Consider the following 20,024-nt stretch of genomic DNA (forward strand, 5'->3'; position numbering starts at 1 on the left):
CTCCCAGCCCGTAGGAATACTTGTAGTGACAATTAGCCCTATTCACGGCCCGCCCACTCAGCAAATATCTCGGCAACTTCCTGGTGCTGACGTCAGTTTTGAAGGGGAAATTAATACAGAAATAGCTGGACTTATGGCCAACAAATCATTATTTCGAACGGTAAAGTAAATTATAATGCTTTGTGCCTTTTACTATCTTGTTTTCTTGATCATGATAGCCGTATTTTATACTTTACTATTCGGAAATTACATTAAATTTGCGATTTCTGTGTTAACTCTATGGGCTTTTAGCAGGGTTTTACCGTTCAAAACGTGACTTCAGCACCAGGGGGATGCTGAGTGGGCGGGCCGTGAATAGGGCTAATTATCATCCTTTTTTAATTTTCAGTGAGAACATTTTTCATTGATTTCTAAATACTGAATGAAGAAATTCAAAAAATGTCCTGGGTGTTCCCAAAAGCCTTGCGTGGCAACTTGTGTGTAAAATACATTTACTTTGTTGAGTACTGACAGGTATTTGTACTTGAGTATGTCCAATTTCCAGTACTTTACTAGGCCTACCTACTCCATTACATCTCAGATCCAAATATTGTATTTTTACTCAATTATTTCTTAACACTGTGGTTACTTTGCAGATATAAATTATAATATTATAAAACATACACAAACCATACTTTTACTTAACCCTGCAAGGCCCAGCGTTGCTTTTTTTAAAAATTATAGTTAGTTTTCCTTTTTTCACATTAACATCACCATTAAATCCTATTGTTTAGTATTACAATGCCATTGACCACGATATTTGCATATAAATACCCCCCACAGGGGCTGACATTCACACCTCCCAGAGAAGTTGAAATTCCAGGGTCTGGACGAACAACATCTCACTTTTTAACTGAAGCTATTCCTCACTAAAACATAATTAAAATGCCTGTAATATATATTTTTTTTTTCGTGATCATTAGAATGTCTAGAACATGTACATATGTTATTATTGTGAAAAATATCCCCAAAATGCAAATTAGAGCATGATTTATGATTTATGGCTATAAAACCTTACAAAGACATTATTTTTTTTTAAACATTACATTTTCCTGTGATTAGGACTCCTACAACAGTATCTGATTTTTTATTTATTTATTTTTTTGGCCAGTAGAAATTAATTTGGGCCTTGCAGGGTTAAGTAGGAAATTCGAGTACTTTTTCCACCACTGGCAACACTTTTTTGCTCTGTAGAAATTTGTCATCGTTGTGGAAGCTTGCAATGACTTTAGGAGGTTTTTCATTCCCCCCTGGTGGCCAGGGGGTGCAAGTGCACCCTTTGCTTTAAAAGCGCCTATGTCGGTACACATTATCTCTGATAGTCATTAAACAAAATGGGTATTTCAGATTTTTTAAATTCCATCCCGATTGCAGGACTGCTCCGTTTTGAACAAAATGCCTCAAATCCCCACTAAGCAATTTGGGGGTTAAATCGCGTTCAAATGACGTCTTCGCCCTAACCGGACGTATAGCTAGATCCGGTCTGTGACGAGTTTAAATTTTAAAGTTTTTTCAACGGCTATACATCACCGTCATTTAAACGCCTTTAGCGGCCCCTAGCGGCCACCGAAAGTAGTGAAAATGTAGTGAAAATGATGGCAGCCAGCAGGGTTTAAAATCACTATTCCTTGGTTCTGAGAGCCGTATCCTACCTGAACCACTGCAGCTGATCGAATTTGTGATGATTTTCTTGCACTGTTATTACTTGACACTGGGAGTCGACGGGGTTCGAACTCGGGAACATCTGTCCTTGAAACCTTCGCGCTACCGCTCGGCCACGGCAGCTTGTGATTCCGTAGGTGTTCCAGCAGCTATAAGTAGTTGATATCGCCTCCCGCTGTTCGTTTTGGGTCGGTGCATTTTGTTTGACAACACAAACTAACTTTATATTGATGGATAGCTATAAAACGATTTTATTTAATCATTATCGTATGGTGGGGGTGGGAATGTGGCCGGTCTTGTGTGTTTGTGTCAGAATGAATTATGTAACCCAATGGTCTGCTATAGAGAGCTTGTGGGTCATTATCTGAGTTTATTTTTTAAGTTTAGTCGACTGTCGAGCACCGAGGCATTTAGTACGGCGTTATTTAATACCCCTTTTAAAAGGACTAATAGACGTCTGACAGACGCTAATTAGCCAGGAAACTGCTCATGTGGATCCAACTACAACTACGAGGTAGAACCGGGAGATCTAATCATTTCAAACTTTACTGTTAGCATCCGATAATGAACAACTTGATAAAAATGTATTTAAAAAAAAAGATGGTCTAACACACGTTTGTCCAACACGGTGATATATCGTTACATGGAAGCGTTCAGATGACGGCTACAACTCAACTAGACTATATAGTGAAATTGGCTCTTAAAATTACTTTAGTCCAATATTTGAAAACCAGGTGTGGATATTAAAGCTGTTTTTTTAATCAACAAGTATGGAATAATGGATTAAATGTAATCAGCTACAATCGGTCTATAGACAGACTGACGATAGACGGTTCAAATGAGGGCTAAACATAACCATTGGGCTAAATGACGGCTAGTGTTTACTGGGTCATGAACATAAAGTGCGATTTCCATTTCGCACACATATTCCCATAGGCCAAGAAGGAAGAAATGCCACTTGAAAATGGTAAAACCAGCCTCAGGGTGTTGCTATAACTGACACAGCCTGATTTGTGTTTTTGCCTAAAAACTCCACCAATCAGTGTAGAGGCCAAAGAAAAACCTTTGTCCTGCATTTTTCAAATCTGCATTTAATAGCGCCACTAGGAGGCGACTTATGTAAAATATGTTTGTATTTCCTTCATAGACCCTATTCCATCCTGATTGGCTAACTTTAGCTTCCAAAGTTTGCAGGCAGTGGTGTAAAGTAACTAAGTACTTTTACTTAAGTACTGTACTTAAGTACAGTTTTGAGGTATCTGTACTTTACTTGAGTATTTCCAATTTCTAATACTTTTACTTCTACTCCACTACATCTCGGATCCAAATATTGTACTTTTACTTCGCTACATTTTTTGAAAACCTTAGCTACCAGTTACTTTGCAGTTATACATTATAATATAAAAAAACATATATTAACCACTTTAGCCTTATTTTATCCCTTGGCTATTTGAAAATAGTTAATTACAAGCTCACAACGCGTCGCGATGCGACGCGTTGTGAGCTTGTAGATCTGCTATTTTCAAACATTTTGTACTTTTACTTTTGGCACTTTAAGTACATTTTGATGCCAATACTTTCATACTTTTACTCAAGTACATTTTGAATTCAGGACTTTTACTTGTAATGAGTAGTTCTATATTGCTGTATTGATACTTTTACTTAAGTATACAATGTGAGTACTTTTTACAACACTGGCAAAAATGCCCTGATTAAATTTAAATATGTATATAAATCTAGCCTAAATTGTCTAATATCTGCCAATGGTGTAAGCTTTTTTTTTTCTTGCTTAAAACTAGCAACAAATTCCTTCAAATGAGAACTGAGAAGACCAACAATTAGACTAATATGCTACAAACAAGGATATTTCTTTTACTTTCTTCTCAAACTTTATCATGTCAGTCAGGGACCCCCAGAAATGATATGCATTTGGCTGCCGACCCTCCCATCTTTTGATTCCTCAGAATCAAAGAGTTTTGAGTTACAAAAGTTTGCTTTAAAATTACTGTATATATTCAAAGATTTGGACAAATCTTCACAATGAAAAATGATTAAAAAATAATAATTATATAATTATATATATATATATATATATATATATATATATATATATATATATATATATATATATATATATATATATATATATAGCAGATATACAAGAGTGCCGCACTATAAGCTTGTATATCTGTTTTTTTTCTTTTTTTTTTTAATAAAGTATAAAATAAAACGGTTAAAGCAGATAGAATATAAAGTGACACAGATCCTTTCCGGGTTTAAATGGGTTATTTTCCTCTCTCCCATTCTCTACAGTGGTAGGGTTTTTCTATCGATTCTTTTATCAGATCCTGAGCCCATGTGAGGTCCCTCTGTGTTCGGCTCACATCCGTCTTGTCGTCTTCCTTCCTCTAAAAATCCCCCCCGTCCCGCTTCGTCACTCTCTCCATCTGTCCCGCAGTCCCCTCCATATGAATGAGAATCAGAATCAAACGTGTTCAATATCCCTTTGTACTTTACAAGCATAAAGACTATGAAATATAGTGTGTGTGTGTGTGTGTGTGTGTGTGTGTGTGTGTGTGTGTGTGTGTATGTGTGTGTGTGTGTGTGTGTGTGTGTGTGTGTGTGTGTGTGTGTGTGTGTGTGTGTGTGTGTGTGTGTGTGTGTGTGTGTTGTAATCTGAAATAATATCTGTAACTCATTATACACTCAAATGCACTGCCACTGAGGAGTTATGAAAAAGTGTATTTTATAAGCCCTCGTTGCCATTGACAGATTTGGGTCTCATTGCATGTATCAAATGATCGCAGCGATCTGCGCCTGTTGTAAAAAAAAAAGAAAAAAAATCTGATTCTGTTTCCAACAGGAAACTAGCCTGATTTCAGACTCAGCTCACGCTTTAGTCTGAAATTGTGCCCTATTCTGAACGATTTCTGGGGGGGGGACGTGCGCGAATGATCGCGACGCACGGTCGCAACCCACGGTCGTGGCGTGTGTGTGTCTGTTTGTGCCAGTGACTGCTTCCACACAGAACAGTGACCAGAAACATGTAATCAACAAAACAGCTTGGTGAAATCAGCACGCGCGCACGCGCGCGTGTGCCTGCCTGCCTGGTGGTGTGTGAACTTCATTTGAATCGTTTCAACTGCTGCGTGAATTGGATATTCGTTGGACCCACCCCCAGCCTCCAAGCTCATTGGAGCAGCCTCAATATTTGGTTGCTAAACTGCCGATTCACGTGCTCAGCTCCAGACCAGAGAAACAGTCCACTCTGAGAGTGGGCGGGGTCTATGGGCTGCAAGCAGGCTAACAGGAAACAGGATGTAGGCGTGATCGTTTTTTTTCTTTTTTTTTTTCTTGTTTTAGATCAGGGGTCAGCAACCTTTTTGAAATGAAGTGCCATGTTTTTTATTTTCTAGATAGTCAGTGTGTCAACATACATTTTAATGATGCGCCATAAAAAAATCAGACATTTTGATTGTCAGGACATTGTTATAACGGTGTTATCTCCCCGACTCCCTCCCCAGTCAAAGTTCAGAGTTTTAATGACAAGTAGGTCGGGAGTGGCTTATTGTCGGTATCAGCCGGTAACACGAGGGAGTCTGTCCCCGTTACAATGCGCTGTTACAATGCGCTAGACCCCTGGGAGATGGACTGCTGAGGTGGAGCGCCACACCTACCATCAGCTCCCAGTACTTGCCGCACAGCTTGCCAAGCCGTGCTACTCATACGCTGAGTTGGCGGTGCCCGGAATCGAACCCATGACCTTGCGGTACAAAGGCGAGAGCTCTACCGACTGAGCTACCCGGGCACCGGGTTTTAATGAATGTAGAATTATGTGCAGGATGTAAGTTTTGCAAATTAGGTGACTTAATTGAATTGACCACGTTTAAAACAATATTTGATTTTAAAATAAAAATCCTCTCTCTCTCACTTGTGCGAGTGTGCCAGTGATTACCCTCCCCTGGCCAATGTTGGCACCGTGCCTAAGGTTGCCTACCCCTGGATTCGCTGTTTTGTGCTCTGAGCTGCGGGGTTAGCATCTAGCCTAACTTCAGCAGCGCATATATGAGCCGTTTGCCGCGCAGCTTTTTTCCCTGCGATGCCGAAGCGTAGCGTCCGTGTATACGAGGTCGAACTGGATCTTACTTGACATAAATATATGCATGTGACTGCTTTCAAAAGATACGAAAAACAGGATGAGAACCACTGTCCTACAGTATGAACCATGCAGTCCAGAAAAAGCACACAACACAACCCCCCTCCTCCTCTGGTCTCTCTCCACAACTCCACACCACCCTGTTTTCTCCATTTTGCATCAAATCCTCTCTCCAAGCGTTGCCAGCCTCTTTCTCTCAAAACCTCTGCATTTTCTCCATCACTCTTTCCACTACTCCCCCCCCCCCCCCCCCCCCCCTCTCTCTCTCTCTCTCTATCTCAGTGGTTGGTGGTTGTTCCATTGAGGGGAACCACAGTGCATTCCAGTCCCTCCAGACTCCATCTTTCTCTCTTCAACATCCCCCTGAGATGTTTGTTCTGGTATAAGATGGTAGAATACTCTCTCTGAAAATTGTGTAGGCCTGGGACGATATGGGTAGCTCACAATACGATATCTGTGGTGATATGTGGCCCTCCATAACTATAATATCACAATACGCGATATCTGTGAAAACTGACGTGTCAAAACTGGTCTCTATACTGACTCCCCCTGGCCAGCCGGGGCGTCTGATGGAGGGGAAAGGAACTGGTTGGAATATTGTGTTCCTTCCACGCGCTACGCTAGTAGATCTGCTGCCTTCAAACAATCTTGAATCTTTGAAAAATCCGGAATATAAACACAAAATGTTTTCAGATGCATGGTGTTTTGTGGCCCAAATACATATATTCATTTGTGGCTCCTTGACATGAACATGGCTGGTCTCCACTGCTCTGAAACAATAGACAATAACGTTTGACTGACCTGCCCCGAGTCGCTCATTTTGGGCTTGTTCTCATAGTTTCCATGGTTGCTTGTTTCTCTCGCAATATCTGGCAACAGTGGATAGAATCCTGAAATTTGGACACCGTGCGCCAAGATTGCTACATGGGAATGCAGAAACGGATTGCATCATGGGAATGCAGAAACGGATTGCATCATGGGAATGCAGAAACAGATTGCATCATGGGAATGCAGAAACAGATTGCATCATGGGAATGCAGAAACAGATTGCATCATGGGAATGCAGAAACAGATTGCATCATGGGAATGCAGAAACAGATTGCATCATGGGAATGCAGAAACAGGCCTCTCGCTTTTTATTATTTCTTTTTCATTTATTGGCGTGAAAGCATGATTTAAAAGTTACAATCTGAGAGGTTGGATTCTTGTGTGAAGAATAAAGCAGATTTATGGCTGAGTTACAAACAATACAGATGTTTTTCAGGTGTCAGGAGCATGCAGAGCTCATATGGGCCTCTCACAGACACACTCCAAGCTCTCTGAAGTCTCCGTCAAAATCAATAAAATGTTATGTTTTGTTGTGAACTAAAGGATTATCGTGCAGGCAGTGGTATGTTAAAGGAGTAGTTCACCCACAAAATGACCTTTTTTTTTCTATTGATTACTCACGCCATTCACACCGCGGCCATCTTGGATCACATGACTTCCCGGGATAGCAGCCTGCATTACAAACCATTGAACAATGGAGCGATGGTCCCAAAATATGAATTCAACCTATTTCTTTTTACCAAATTGACAAATGGGCAGATGACAACATCAACATCCCCAAAATGATTAAATATTATAGTCTCACATTTGTACGTAAGAAGCCCTACTTCATCAAACGAAAGTGCTGCACAATACTGAAAATAGCAGATCTACAAGCACACAACGGCTCGCGGTGCGAGGCGTTGTGTGCTTGAAGATCTGCTATTCTCACTAGTTTAAAACATTTTTTTAAATGATAAATGCAAAACGAACAGTTTTGGACATACAAGGTCTCCACCCGACAACGACGATATTATGTTTTGTTTTGTAACAATAATAAAACAATCTACAGAATGGGTAACTATAGTGAATAAACGCCACAGTGCAGTTAACAGAGTCTGGATCTGTTTGGAACAGTTGAAGTTGGACTGGGAACAACGAGAGGATTTTAAAGTCATAAATACTGTATATAGATTAACGTCAGGCTGTTTCAGTAGGGTGTGTGTGTGTGTGCGTGCGTGCGTGCACGTGTCATCAGAAAACGTGTCATCAGAAAACCTTATGTCACGTCTGAGAGAGAGAGAGAGAGAGAGAGAGAGAGAGAGAGAGAGAGAGAGAGAATTCAGTAGAACTAACTACAGCGAAGAGAAGAGTAGAGGAATTTCATTGCAGTAAATCAGGGGGTCCCAAACCTGTTTGGCTCAGAGCAATCCTATACATACTGTATATCCAGGGGTGTCACAAGGGGGGGAAGTGGGACTGAGTTACTAGGGCCCAAGGTGGAGGAGGGGCCTTAATCATTTTTTACTTTAGCTATTTTTGAAAAGTTGTGAAAATGTGGGCAAATCTTTGAATATGTGTATTTTTCAAGTGAACATTTGTAACTCAAATTTTGCTTCTGGAGGGTCCCTGGAACTGAATATTTTGAGATGGGGGTCCGTGGCCAAATACATATCATTTTGGGGGTCTTTCACATGAAACAGTTTGAGCACCACTGACTTAGAAACATAGGTTTTTCAAAAAGCCTTAGAATGATTTGATATATTCAAAGACTTGCAGGTGTCCAGGCCAGTCTGTGATGTCATCTCCAAATTTGGGCACTGTAGTGATGTCAGTCAGTGATGTCAGTTGGGCATTGTTACCATGGTGACGACACTGTTTAGTATCAGTGATGTCAGCATGCAGACAGGCGGTCAGACGACGGACAGACATTCGGTAAATTAATACTCAATACGATATTTTATAGTCATCATTTTCACTCCCAGCATCTTATATTTATTAACTTTTAGTAACAGTATCTAACCTTTTTATATATATAAAAAATGTTATTCGTTATTATAAGATGATGACAGCATCATTCTGAATGAATTGATGTTTTTTAGAGTGAATCACATTATTTGGCTCCAGCGCTGCATTTGATTAGTCTGGGATCGCTTACTTCACTTTTCGGGGTTTGATCCGGTCGGGAGCGGAAACCACTCTACATCATGTTGTAGTCCTCAAACGAAACCACTCTACGTCATGTTGTAGGCCTCAAAGGACTGCAATTTGGCCGGAAAGATCAAACGGGATTCAGTTTTAACCCAAAGTATTCCCCTGCACTCACGGACATACTTTTAGGGCCTACCTAATAAACCCCTTGATGCGGAGTAGTTTTGCTTTTGGACAATTTGTTTGGTATGTGCATATTTTAGTCCAACTCGTAGCGGCTGGCAAGACTACACTAGGCTACTGGAGCATTTTAATAGGGATTGGGAGAAAAAACTGGGGGAAACAAATCAAAGCGACGCAGCTTCTTCTAAAGCGGAAACCAAACGGCCTGTTTTGAACAAACACCAGAGGCGAGGTTAGCATTTGATAACTTCTCCGGGCAAAGCAGGCATAGCCTATGGGTGGATTCACACTGCGGTCTCGGGACCGTTCTCGAGGCTACTTGGCAGATGTTTTGACAGTGTGAAGCCTGCGGTTTTCCTCATATCAGAAACGGATCAACGCAACCAGCCTCAAAACCACCTCAAGAGGTAGTCTCGAGGCTGCTTGATGCGACCTTGTGAACGGTGAGCTGCAGTGTGAAGCAACCGTCCACAAAAACGGTATTGATGTTGAACGTGACCTCATATAAAGTCGACGAGTCAGGCGTCGCCACAAATAAACACTAGGTAACAGTTGTCGACATAGCCATAAGATCAGCGACGCGTTAGATTGCTTGCTTGCTGGAGATTTGGGCAGACGCTGACATCCAAACGCAATTAGACAATACCCACAAAAATGCAGACATATTTTCAGTAATCAGTGAGTATATGCGTGTGCATGGATTTAACAGAACAATAGAACAATGCCGTGCTAAAGTCAAGTGGCTCAAACTACACTATCATAAAGTTAAGGATGCCCTGCTAAAAACTGGCAGCTCCACAGATGAAAAAGATACATTTATTTATTTAACCCTGACATCCTAGACCTAGAATCACAACTAGGGGTGTAACGATATAGTAACTGTATCGAAATATCGTTTTTAACTTAAAAAATCGAAGTATATCGAAATGAAAACAGCTAAAATCGAATCGTATCGTTTTATTTTGTATCGTATCGAATCGGCAGTGCAAAGAATCGATTGTATCGATACTACCTACTTGTGCATTGTATTTAGCATTTTTAAGAAGAAAACATTAAAAGGAGGGGTTTAATTACTTTTCCTTTCCATATAGCTACACTGGTCTATCGATAAATGTGTGTAATCTCTGTGTTCATGTCAAGGTGCAGGTTTGTCAATATACAATGTCCATGTATTTGGCAGATAATCACAGTGTTTACTTATTTATATCCACAATAATACATGTTTCCCTTAAAAACCTGCACTATCCACACCTTTCACACAGATTTAATTTCTTTGCTAAATAGTTACTATATCGATTTTAAATCATTGAATCGAATCGTATCGTATCGCCATGAATTAAGCAATATCGTCCATGTATCGTATCGTCAGCCATGTATCGTGATATGTATCGAATCGCTGTTAAAATGTATCGTTACACCCCTAATCACAACCCATCACCCGTCCAATAAATCCGAGTCCGTCAACACCGCCAACTTCTTCATCATCATCATCATCAGCAGCAGTAGCATCTCCGACTCCACTCTCCAGCCGAAGACAGCACGGGCACGCCCCGTTTTGGTGTCGTAGCGTTAATACTAGTGTACCAACGCTTTTTCGCCTCGTTTCTTTTTCTTTGAGGAAGCCACTGATTTGCACTCACTAGCAAACTTGTTCTAATATAATGTGCAGTGCATGCAGCGTGCCTGCTTGATGTGCTTGTTACCCTTAATGTGAATATTAAGCGACACTGTGGCTTGTGAAAGCGTTTCAATTGTAGGCTACGTTGATTATTAAATAATAAAAATAATAACGTGCGCTGCGCTGGAAGTCTGACACAGTGACTCGCTCATCATTCTGCAAGTTTCTGCGCCTGGAAAATAGCAGATCTACAAGCTCTCAACGCGTCGCGGATGCGAGGCATTGTGAGCTTGTAGATCAGCGAACGTCACTCGACACCTACTATACAGGTCTATTGATATGCAAATAGGCTTGTTTCTTTGTTAAACAGTTGTCGAGGTGTGAACTTCGGGGGGTGCGAGACCCCGGCTCAGAAAAGGTTTGGTCGTCGTTGCAGGATTGGTCCGTTTTGAACAAAATGCCTCAAATCATGAAACAAGCGTGGGAGCGTGTCGCTGTTACTACATGTCATCTTTCCGACACCCGACTCTAACCCTCACACTAACCCTAACCTCCGTGGAGTGAGTCGCTAACCCTCCGGTCGAAATGATGGTCGTTCGAAAGAGCGCAATTTGGCGATTCGGCGTGCAATTTGCATAAGATTCTGCACACACATTCCCACTATAGACCGATTTGCGGAACGCTCCCCGGTAGAGAGCACCGTCACCATTAGCAGTAGTGTAAACATTGGTGTTAGCCGGGGATCCAGTCCCTCAAAATGGGAGAGGACCTGTGATGTTCTGCCGCACTTTTTATTTCTATTTCATCTATTAGTTTGGTCATTAAGGTCCACAGAATGAGAGGCCTGCTCTGCCGGAAACATCGCGAAAAAATCTTGGCCACCCAAAACTCAGAAAAGTGGAAAAAAGTGATGACTCATCACTTTTCAAAGTTTTTGGGGGCCAATATTTTGGCCAAGGAATGTTTTTCATGCAAAACAAATGCTTGCAATGGATTCAGAATGATGAAGAACCCCTAGTTTGACCCCTCATGCTACTTAAAGCAGATTTATTTTCTTTTTTAAATATTTCTGGTGGAATTAATGGGACAGTGAATATACAAATGGCCATAACTTGTTTTCGCGATGTTTCCAGCAGAGCAGGCCTCTCATTCTGTGGACCTTAATGACCAAACTAATAGATAAAACAGAAATAAAAAGTGCGGCAGAACATCACAGGTTCAACCCTATATTCCTTGAGCTTTTGGGATTGTGGATCCCCGACTATGTAAAGTAACTTTTAGCCTACATTTACTTGAGTACAGTACTTAAGTACAGTTTTGAGTATTTGTACTTTACTTGAGGAGGCTATTTACCATTTTCAATAATTTTACTTCTACTCCATCACTGGCTGCTGTTTGCACAGCGGTAATGGCAACAGCGCCCTCTACAGGGGAGCGCTCAGGAAATTGGTCTACAGGTCAAGGAACAAATGCCACCCTTTTCACATTAGCCTGTTATAGAGCCACCAGTAGGTCAACTTTAACATAGTTGACTTTTTGTCAACTATGTTATTCTTTGTCCATTAAGTTTAACTTTACAGGGTAATTAGGTATTTTTTGACAGTAACATAGTTGACATAACTAGTTGTTTTCAGGTCTAAAATCAACATGGCTGCCTATCACCATACACCACATGGCATTTTTACAGAAAGCTTCTTCTAAATATTAGATATACAATTGAAAACATTTTAATATGAAAGTTATCTCGGACACAGTTAAAATGTGTTATTTTCCACATTATATTTGATATATTCCAAAAAGAATTGTATCTAACAGGATTATCATAACTTCATAAAAATGAAATGATCAAAACTAATTTTGATTCAACTCATTTTATTATTGTTTAACTAGTTAGAAGGTGGTTGTTCGTACGGTTATTTAGTTGACATTTTAGTGATATTCAACCATTTTGTATTAATAAGTGACCGTTTCCACAGTAAACGATTATAGTATTTGTAAAGACAAGATCATAATGAACATAGCAATGAACATTTTCTTCTTTTTTTTTTTATGAAAACGCATGCTAGATATATCCCATGGACTTCAAAAGGCCCGTAATTATATATTGACCCTATTAAATGGTCACCAGGAGGCCACAATAACCTATACCTGACCTGGTGGAGACTTGTGCTCAGAAGAGCACTGCTTCTAGTTGGTGAAATAATATTCCCCATTGACTTGAATGGGAAAAATTCAAATGGTAAAACGGAATTCATTTGCAAGTGTGACTCGCGTCATGGCAACCATACTTCCATTTTTCCAGAATTGCATCTTTCTAGTTTAATATTCATGTTGTATTGATTTTATATTCATGTTATATTAATTAAGTATTTATGTTGTATTGATTTCATATTCATGTTATATTAATTAAATATTCATGTTTATCCATTTCAGCTCAGCTGTCCGCTGTAGAAACCAGGCTGAATGTCAGCGAGAACAAAGTGCAGAAACTGTCCAGTAAGTATGGGGTTCTGAAACTATTGCACTTTTGGGAGTGGCCAAGGTTGTTGCACCTTGTTAAGATCAAAATACTTAAGACTTCAAGATGATACTTGTTGTTGCAGTTCTGTTGATCAACCTGGTTCAGCTTCTGGACTGTGAGGAAATCTACAAAATCACCACACTGAGTGGTGTGTACACCATCTACCCCACTACTGCACCTGTCAAGGTCTACTGTGACATGGACACAGATGGAGGGAAGTGGACAGTCATCCAGAGAAGAGTGGACGGCACTGTGGACTTCTACAGACCCTGGGCTCAGTACAAGGCTGGGTTTGGAGACATAGCAGGCGAGTTCTGGCTGGGACTGGAGAACATGCATCTCCTCACCAAGAAGAAAAAGTATCAGCTGAGGGTGGACATGGAAGACTTTGAGGGAAACACAGCGTCTGCCTCTTACTCCTCTTTCTCTGTGGGTTCTGAGGCTGATGGCTACAGGCTGCAGGTCAGTGGTGTGAAGTAACTATACATTTACTTAAGTACTGTACTTAAAGGGATATTTCACTTTCATTTTATCATCTAATCAGGCTTTTGTTACTACCCTGGAGAGATTTGAATTTGCTAGATTCAGTATTTATATATTTGATTCTTCAGACCCCACCCCTGTCCTATACAAACCCTTTGTAACTCCATTAACATTATATATATATATATATATATATATATATATATATATATATATATATATATATATATATATATATATATATATAGATATAGATAGATAGATATAGATAGATAGATATGTAATGCACATTGTAAAGCGCTTTGAATAAAAGCGCTATATAAATGCACCAATATAAATTTTCCCAAAAAATGCAATGTTAGTTGAAACTAGAATTGAAATATTCAATATAAAGTTTTGGTGCTTGCTGTTTCTTGTCAAGGTGGTGGCCTATGGTGTAAGGTCTCAAATATTTGCTAATTATGTTTATATGTGCTACATAGGCTGAGAAATGTATTTTTTATAAGACGTTTTATAAGATTTATTAAGATTTTGGAGTTTGCTGATTAGTAATTTTGGATGAAAGCCAAAGTTGTAAGGTATCAAACAGTTTTGAAATTTTGTTTCTAGCTTTTTCATAAAATCTTAGGTTTTAGGGGGTATTTTTCCAATCGTCCATAGGTTTTTAAGGCTTTTTTCCAGGCGGACTTAGGTCTAAATGGGTTAAGAAGCCTCAGTAAACCTGTTGAAAGTTAAACATAAAATGTTATGTTAAGGGCCTTTTTACAGTTCATTATGTTGATCCACCCGTTTCATCATGGGCCCACTTCAAACTGTCAGGGGGCCTCCAAATGAAATTGAATATATACATACAGTATATATCAAATCAATATGTACATATCTCAATTTGATAACCATCAAAATTGCATATATATTTTAAGTCCATAGCTAAGTTTGTGTAAATACTTATATTTAAAAAGATGTACGTGACATCACAGAACAGACATGAAGGAACTGCTTGGGTAATCAGGACCATTGTTCTCTGGTCTGCACCTTTGAGAGCCAAGCTCTTTTCAGATTCTAATAAGCTAATATGTCCAAAGCAATTGTGTTTCATGTTAACCCTCACTTCAACTGTTCTCTGTTCAACAGCTCAGCTGGGGCCCATGCCCATGTTAGTTAAAAAAAAAAAAAAAACTCTCATGAGGCCCCCAGCCTGTGTGGGGCCCCAGGCGGCTGCTTATTTTGCCTGTATGGGCTGCACGGCCCTGAAACTAAGACTAGCCTACCTCCTTTATTTATTATGCACCCAAATACCCTTCATGAATTATTTTATTTCATGATGGCCCTACACTTTATCTTTTTTGCAATTATTCTTGAGTTAAATTGTCCCATTAGAAATCTAATCCACATGACTGGCATAGCAGAAATAATAGAACAGAGAGAGGGGAAGAGAAGGGGAGACTTGTGGATATAATTATGCTCAGCTGCAGTTATTTTGTTACTAGTGACAAGAGGAAAACCTAGCAGCAGCACATTGAGTTATTGCCTGTCAGTCAAAACATGCATTGCGTTCTACCTTTTCTTTGCTGACATCAACCCGTTACACACAGTGCTGCAAAGTGCATGATACTCGTCAATTCTGCGCTTCTTTATTAATTAATTTACCTTGCTCCATTGTTGGCTAAATGACGTTTCGTTTCGGTGGTTTCATCCACAAGCGTGGGAGGACAGAGGAGTGACTGGAGCGTTCAGTGTGAGCGATCTGCCGAGCTCTATAAATGAAATTCACACACGTGTGTGTCTGTGAGCTTGTGTATCTGCTATTTTCTATACCAATGAAACGGGCGATTTGCAGAGATATGTAAATGTAACCATTAAAGCAATAACACATCCACTGTAGCCTAATCACTCTGAAAGCCGGACAATTAGGTGTCCGGCCAGAGGCTGAGCTGGGCAGAGGACAGCAGGGGTCGAAAACCGGACTGTCCGGCGTAAATCCGGACGAATGGCCACCCTAACTGTAGAGTAGATGGAGAGAAAAACAGATCTCCGATCTCATCTCATGCTTGTGTAACTCGACAGATCAACATCTCAGTCAGTGCTTGTGTAATTTGCGGGGAATATATTAATCTGACTCTGATTACAAACCACTTGAACTCCGACTTCTATATCCTATCATGCCAGGGGGAACAAACCCAATTGCGAGCTTGTTGATTTTTGGCACTGCATAGATTGGCAAAAATAGATTTGGTGTAGTGTAGACTGATGTGGTCAAAGTAAAGAGCAAAATTGGGTCCCGTTTTATTCCAGAGGTTTTGAAGAGGCAGGAGTAGGCTAGTTGTTTAGATGAGGTGGCGAGGTACAGTAGCTCCGTGCAGCACAGCGGTGCTTAATAATAAGTGAACTTTCCGACAGCGAAGTCCTTCTGATGGATTTTTCTTGGCTGTCAATGTCTCTCTCTATAGTCCAAAAAATCGCTCTGAACGTGATTAAAACGATAGTGTACTGTGTACGCTGTATTAACTATATGGAGAACCGTGCATACAGCCAGGCACCAACGCCTACATAAGCAACTCACACACACAGGGAGAAAGGAAGACCACTCCCCCTAACCTAAAAGCAAAGGGCAAAATCGCGCTCTTTAGAACGACCATCATTTCGACCCTCCGTAGTAGGGTGTCGAAACATGACATGTAGAAACAGCGACACACTCCCAATAAAGAAGGGAGGGCTATTGTAGCCCACTCAAGCTGTGGCGCTCGATTCCACATCTATGCTATGGCGAGGGCACTAACATACGTGCAGACAGCCTGGCGCCGCCCGCCCATCCACCTTCCGACACATTTATCGCCTTTCCCAAACCAAACAAGGGGGGCTACTTGGAGCAACTAGCAAAGCCCACTAAAGGAGGAGCACTCGATTCCACATGCTGTGGACGATCATGGGCGGCGCTCTATATGGAATACATGGAGGCAGCCTAGAACGCCGCCCGTGTGTACTCATCAGGGGACATTTATCACTTTCCCATGCCCACGTGACTGTCAAAGCGAGTTCCCGGGGGTAGGTAAAGAGTTTTGGCTATCACCAAAACTAAAAACACGGCCAGCTTCTACTCCACAATATCTCATGGACAAATAGTAGTTTTACTCCACTACAATTATTTGAACACTTGTGTTACTAGTTACTTTGTGGATATTGATTATTATTACAAAACATAGCCTACTGTCCACTTAAGCCCTATCTCGACTTCGGCTATTTGAAAATAGACGATCTACAAGCTCACAAAGTGTCCTGATGTGAGCAAATTCAAGCAAATTCAAATCTGTCCAGGGTGGTCACAAAAGCCTGATTAGACGATAAAATTATGTTTTTTTAGGTATTTGTATTGAGTATTTAATTTGTTCACAACGTGTCGTGATGTGAGCTTGTAGATCTGCTATTTTCAAATCCTTGTATATATTTTGGAAAAAAATGTACTTTTACTCAAGTAAATTCCCAATACCAGACTTCTACTTTTAACAGAGTATTTTTTTGCATTGCAGTATTGGTACTTTTACTTAAGTAACAAATGTGAGTACTTTTTCCACCACTGCTGCAGGTTGCTGGCTTCAAGAATGGAGGAGCAGGAGACTCTCTGACCTATCACAATGGAATGAAATTCTCAACCTTTGACAAAGATCAGGACACGTGGAGCAGCAACTGTGCAACAGAATGTTCTGGTGCATTTTGGTACAAGATCTGTAAATATGCTAACATCAATGGTCTTTACCGCCGGGGAAGCACAGCTTACACAACTGCAAACTGGTCCACCTGGAAGAGGCGTTACTCCCTGAAGGCTGTAGCCATGAAGATCAGATGTGTTCCTTAAATGTTTAGGTTCACATGCATAGATTTGAAAAGCACAGCCGGGGTATGTTTAATCCTAAACTCATACAGTAGATATCTGTATTGTATCACATATTATTACAGTGATGACCTGCTGTCCTCTATGGCTCTTAAATCAATAAATAATACAAGCTGTTAAACAAATAAAGAGATAAAGACAGAGACAATGTGTATACATTTTTGTGATTTGGTAACACTTTATTTAAAGGTTGGGTCTATATTAAATTATAATCACATTTATTGCATTATAAAGCGAGGGGGGGGGGGCACCTGTTGTTGTGTGTTGTTGAGAGCAGCTGAGTCAGATACAACAGCAGTGACACAAACACATGTTTTGAGGAATTGGAAATAAAAAAAGCAACACCAACTAAAATGTCTAAACTGCTAAAAGTTTCAAATGGAAAGTTGGATGTGATCTAATGTGTAGCTCAACTCAAATATATTATCACATCTTTTTGTCACACGGCTTACAGGTGTAAACAAAATAAAGTGTGGAGTCCTTGTTATACAAGGAACATGTTACATACAGTATCAACATGGTAGGGTGACGTTTACATAAGGTGCATTAAGGTGAAAAGCAGCAGTGGTATTTAGTCATAATAGTACTATTATCTTCTCTGACGGGTGGAAACCAAAACTGTTACTTTTCAACATTCAAATTCAAAAGCATCAAAAGTAGCAGATCTACGAGCTCAAAAAGCGGTGCGTTTCGAGCTTGTGCATCTGCATTTTTTATACTTTTGTGTGGTTTACAGATGGTACAAGCGGGTGAAATGACTTGTTTCACAAGCAACCGTCATTGTACTTTTAAGAAAGGTGGAAAGAGACAGAAAGGAAGAAACAGAAGGAAAAATCATACATAAGAAATATACATACAGTGCATTACGTGCGCGGTGGGAAAACTGCAGTGCTATCAGGCAGTTAGACGTATTGACAGATAATGTACACCAGTAAGACTCCCTAATCGGGAGATAAGCGACCGTAGGTCACATGTATACACAAAGAGTAGGGAGCAGTGTCCCCAAAAAATGTGGAGGGATCCATGTTGATGACATGAGTGTAGACATACTGTGTAGCGAGTTTCGTGATAATAGGGGAAAAATTGGAGGAGCAGTGTCCAAAAATGTGCTTTCAAAAATCGGCCTGAAGGTGGCGCTATATGGGACAGATCCATGTTGATGACATGAGTGTAGACATACTGTGTACCGATTTGAGTGATTTTAGGGGCAAAATTGTAGGAGCAGTGTCCAAAAATGTGTTTTGCAAGAATCGGCCTCATGGTGGCGCTAGAAGAGGGCCATGTGAGAAATGAGGGGTGGGGTCTCCGCGCCGCCGAGGCGGACGAATAGGTACCGGCCCCGGCTCTCCCGGTCGCTCCTAGCCCAAGTTACGGCATTGTATGTGCGCTGCAGTGGCAGGGGGTCCTCCACTGGGGGCGCCACCACTTTTGCATCCGTTCTGGAGCACCAGGAGTCGGTGGTCCCCGGGAATTCCCCGTGAGCAGCCCCGTTGGGGTGGTCATTTGGTCATTTTTGCACATTTGGTCATTTTTTACATCTGGGGGTCCCCCAGGGCCCCAGGTCCCTGGGGCTCCGGGGGTCCTTGGAGGTTGTAGTTTGGCAGGCAAGGAGTGTGTGTGTGTAAAATCTGGCATGGATCGGGTCAACGGGTGCGGAGATATAAGCAGGGAAAAAGTGTGACGTGTGAGCACATTTGGTCATTTTTTACATCTGGGGGTCCCCCAGGGACCTGGGGGTCCCTGGGACTCCGGGGGTCCTTGGAGGTTGTAGTTTGGCAGTCAAGGAGTGTGTGTGCAAAATCTGGCATGGATCGGGGCAACGGTTGTGGAGATATGAGCAGGGCAAAAGTGTGACGGACTCACTCACAGACAGACAGCCCGTGGAGGTTTTGGTAGTAAATGCGACCTACGGTCGCAATAAGGTGCATGGTTTTAAGGGGGAAAGGTAAAACAAGACATTAAAGCAGCATATAAAAACATGTCATAGTATTTAGTCATAATAGTCATATATAACGTCTCTGTCGGGTGGAAACCTCATAATTATGTCCAAAAGAGTTACTTATCAGAATTCAAAAGCAGCAGATCTACAAGCTCAGCTTGTCTATCTGCTGCTTTTGATGCTTTTGAGTGATGCTGTGGTGTGATTCAAGACGGACGATAATTTACAAAATGACACAAAAAGAGTTAGAATATGGAGATAATAGTTTTCTGCCTGACAACAGTGATATAGACAGAATAATAATGGTGTGTCATCAGGACAGTGTGGTGACAGGAAGGATCAGTGCTTGTTCAACAGTCATGGCAGACACTGACCTATCACATCACTGTTGTCAGGCAGAAAACTCTATACTCCATAATTCTATTCTATTTTTGTTTTGTTTTCGTAAATCAATTCCCTATTTGATCATGATACAGCGTCACACAAAAGTATCAAAAGTAGCAGATCCACAAGCTTGAAACGCGTTATTGGTATTTTTGAATTTGAACATGTTTTGGTAGTGGAAGTAGTCCTACTCTT

At 40.8% G+C, this 20,024-nt stretch overlaps 1 protein-coding gene across 1 annotated transcript in view; it reads left to right on the forward strand.

Annotated features, from left to right (window-relative positions):
* The window catches only part of LOC308282618 (uncharacterized protein), a gene marked incomplete at its 3' end in the record, with an annotated part of 31,932 nt that extends 14,462 nt beyond the window's left edge, over positions 1-17,470 (forward strand). The window contains exons 10-11 of the mRNA XM_080723003.1: positions 13,220-13,599; positions 17,201-17,470. Coding sequence (XP_080579129.1) covers positions 13,220-13,599; positions 17,201-17,470 — 650 coding nt within the window. The remainder of the gene's footprint in view (positions 1-13,219; positions 13,600-17,200) is intronic.
* Between the last annotated feature and the right edge of the window lie 2,554 nt (positions 17,471-20,024).

This window comes from Nannobrachium achirus (genome assembly GCF_963921795.1).
Source record: "Nannobrachium achirus genome assembly, chromosome: 4".
NCBI classification, from domain to species: Eukaryota; Metazoa; Chordata; class Actinopteri; order Myctophiformes; family Myctophidae; genus Nannobrachium; species Nannobrachium achirus.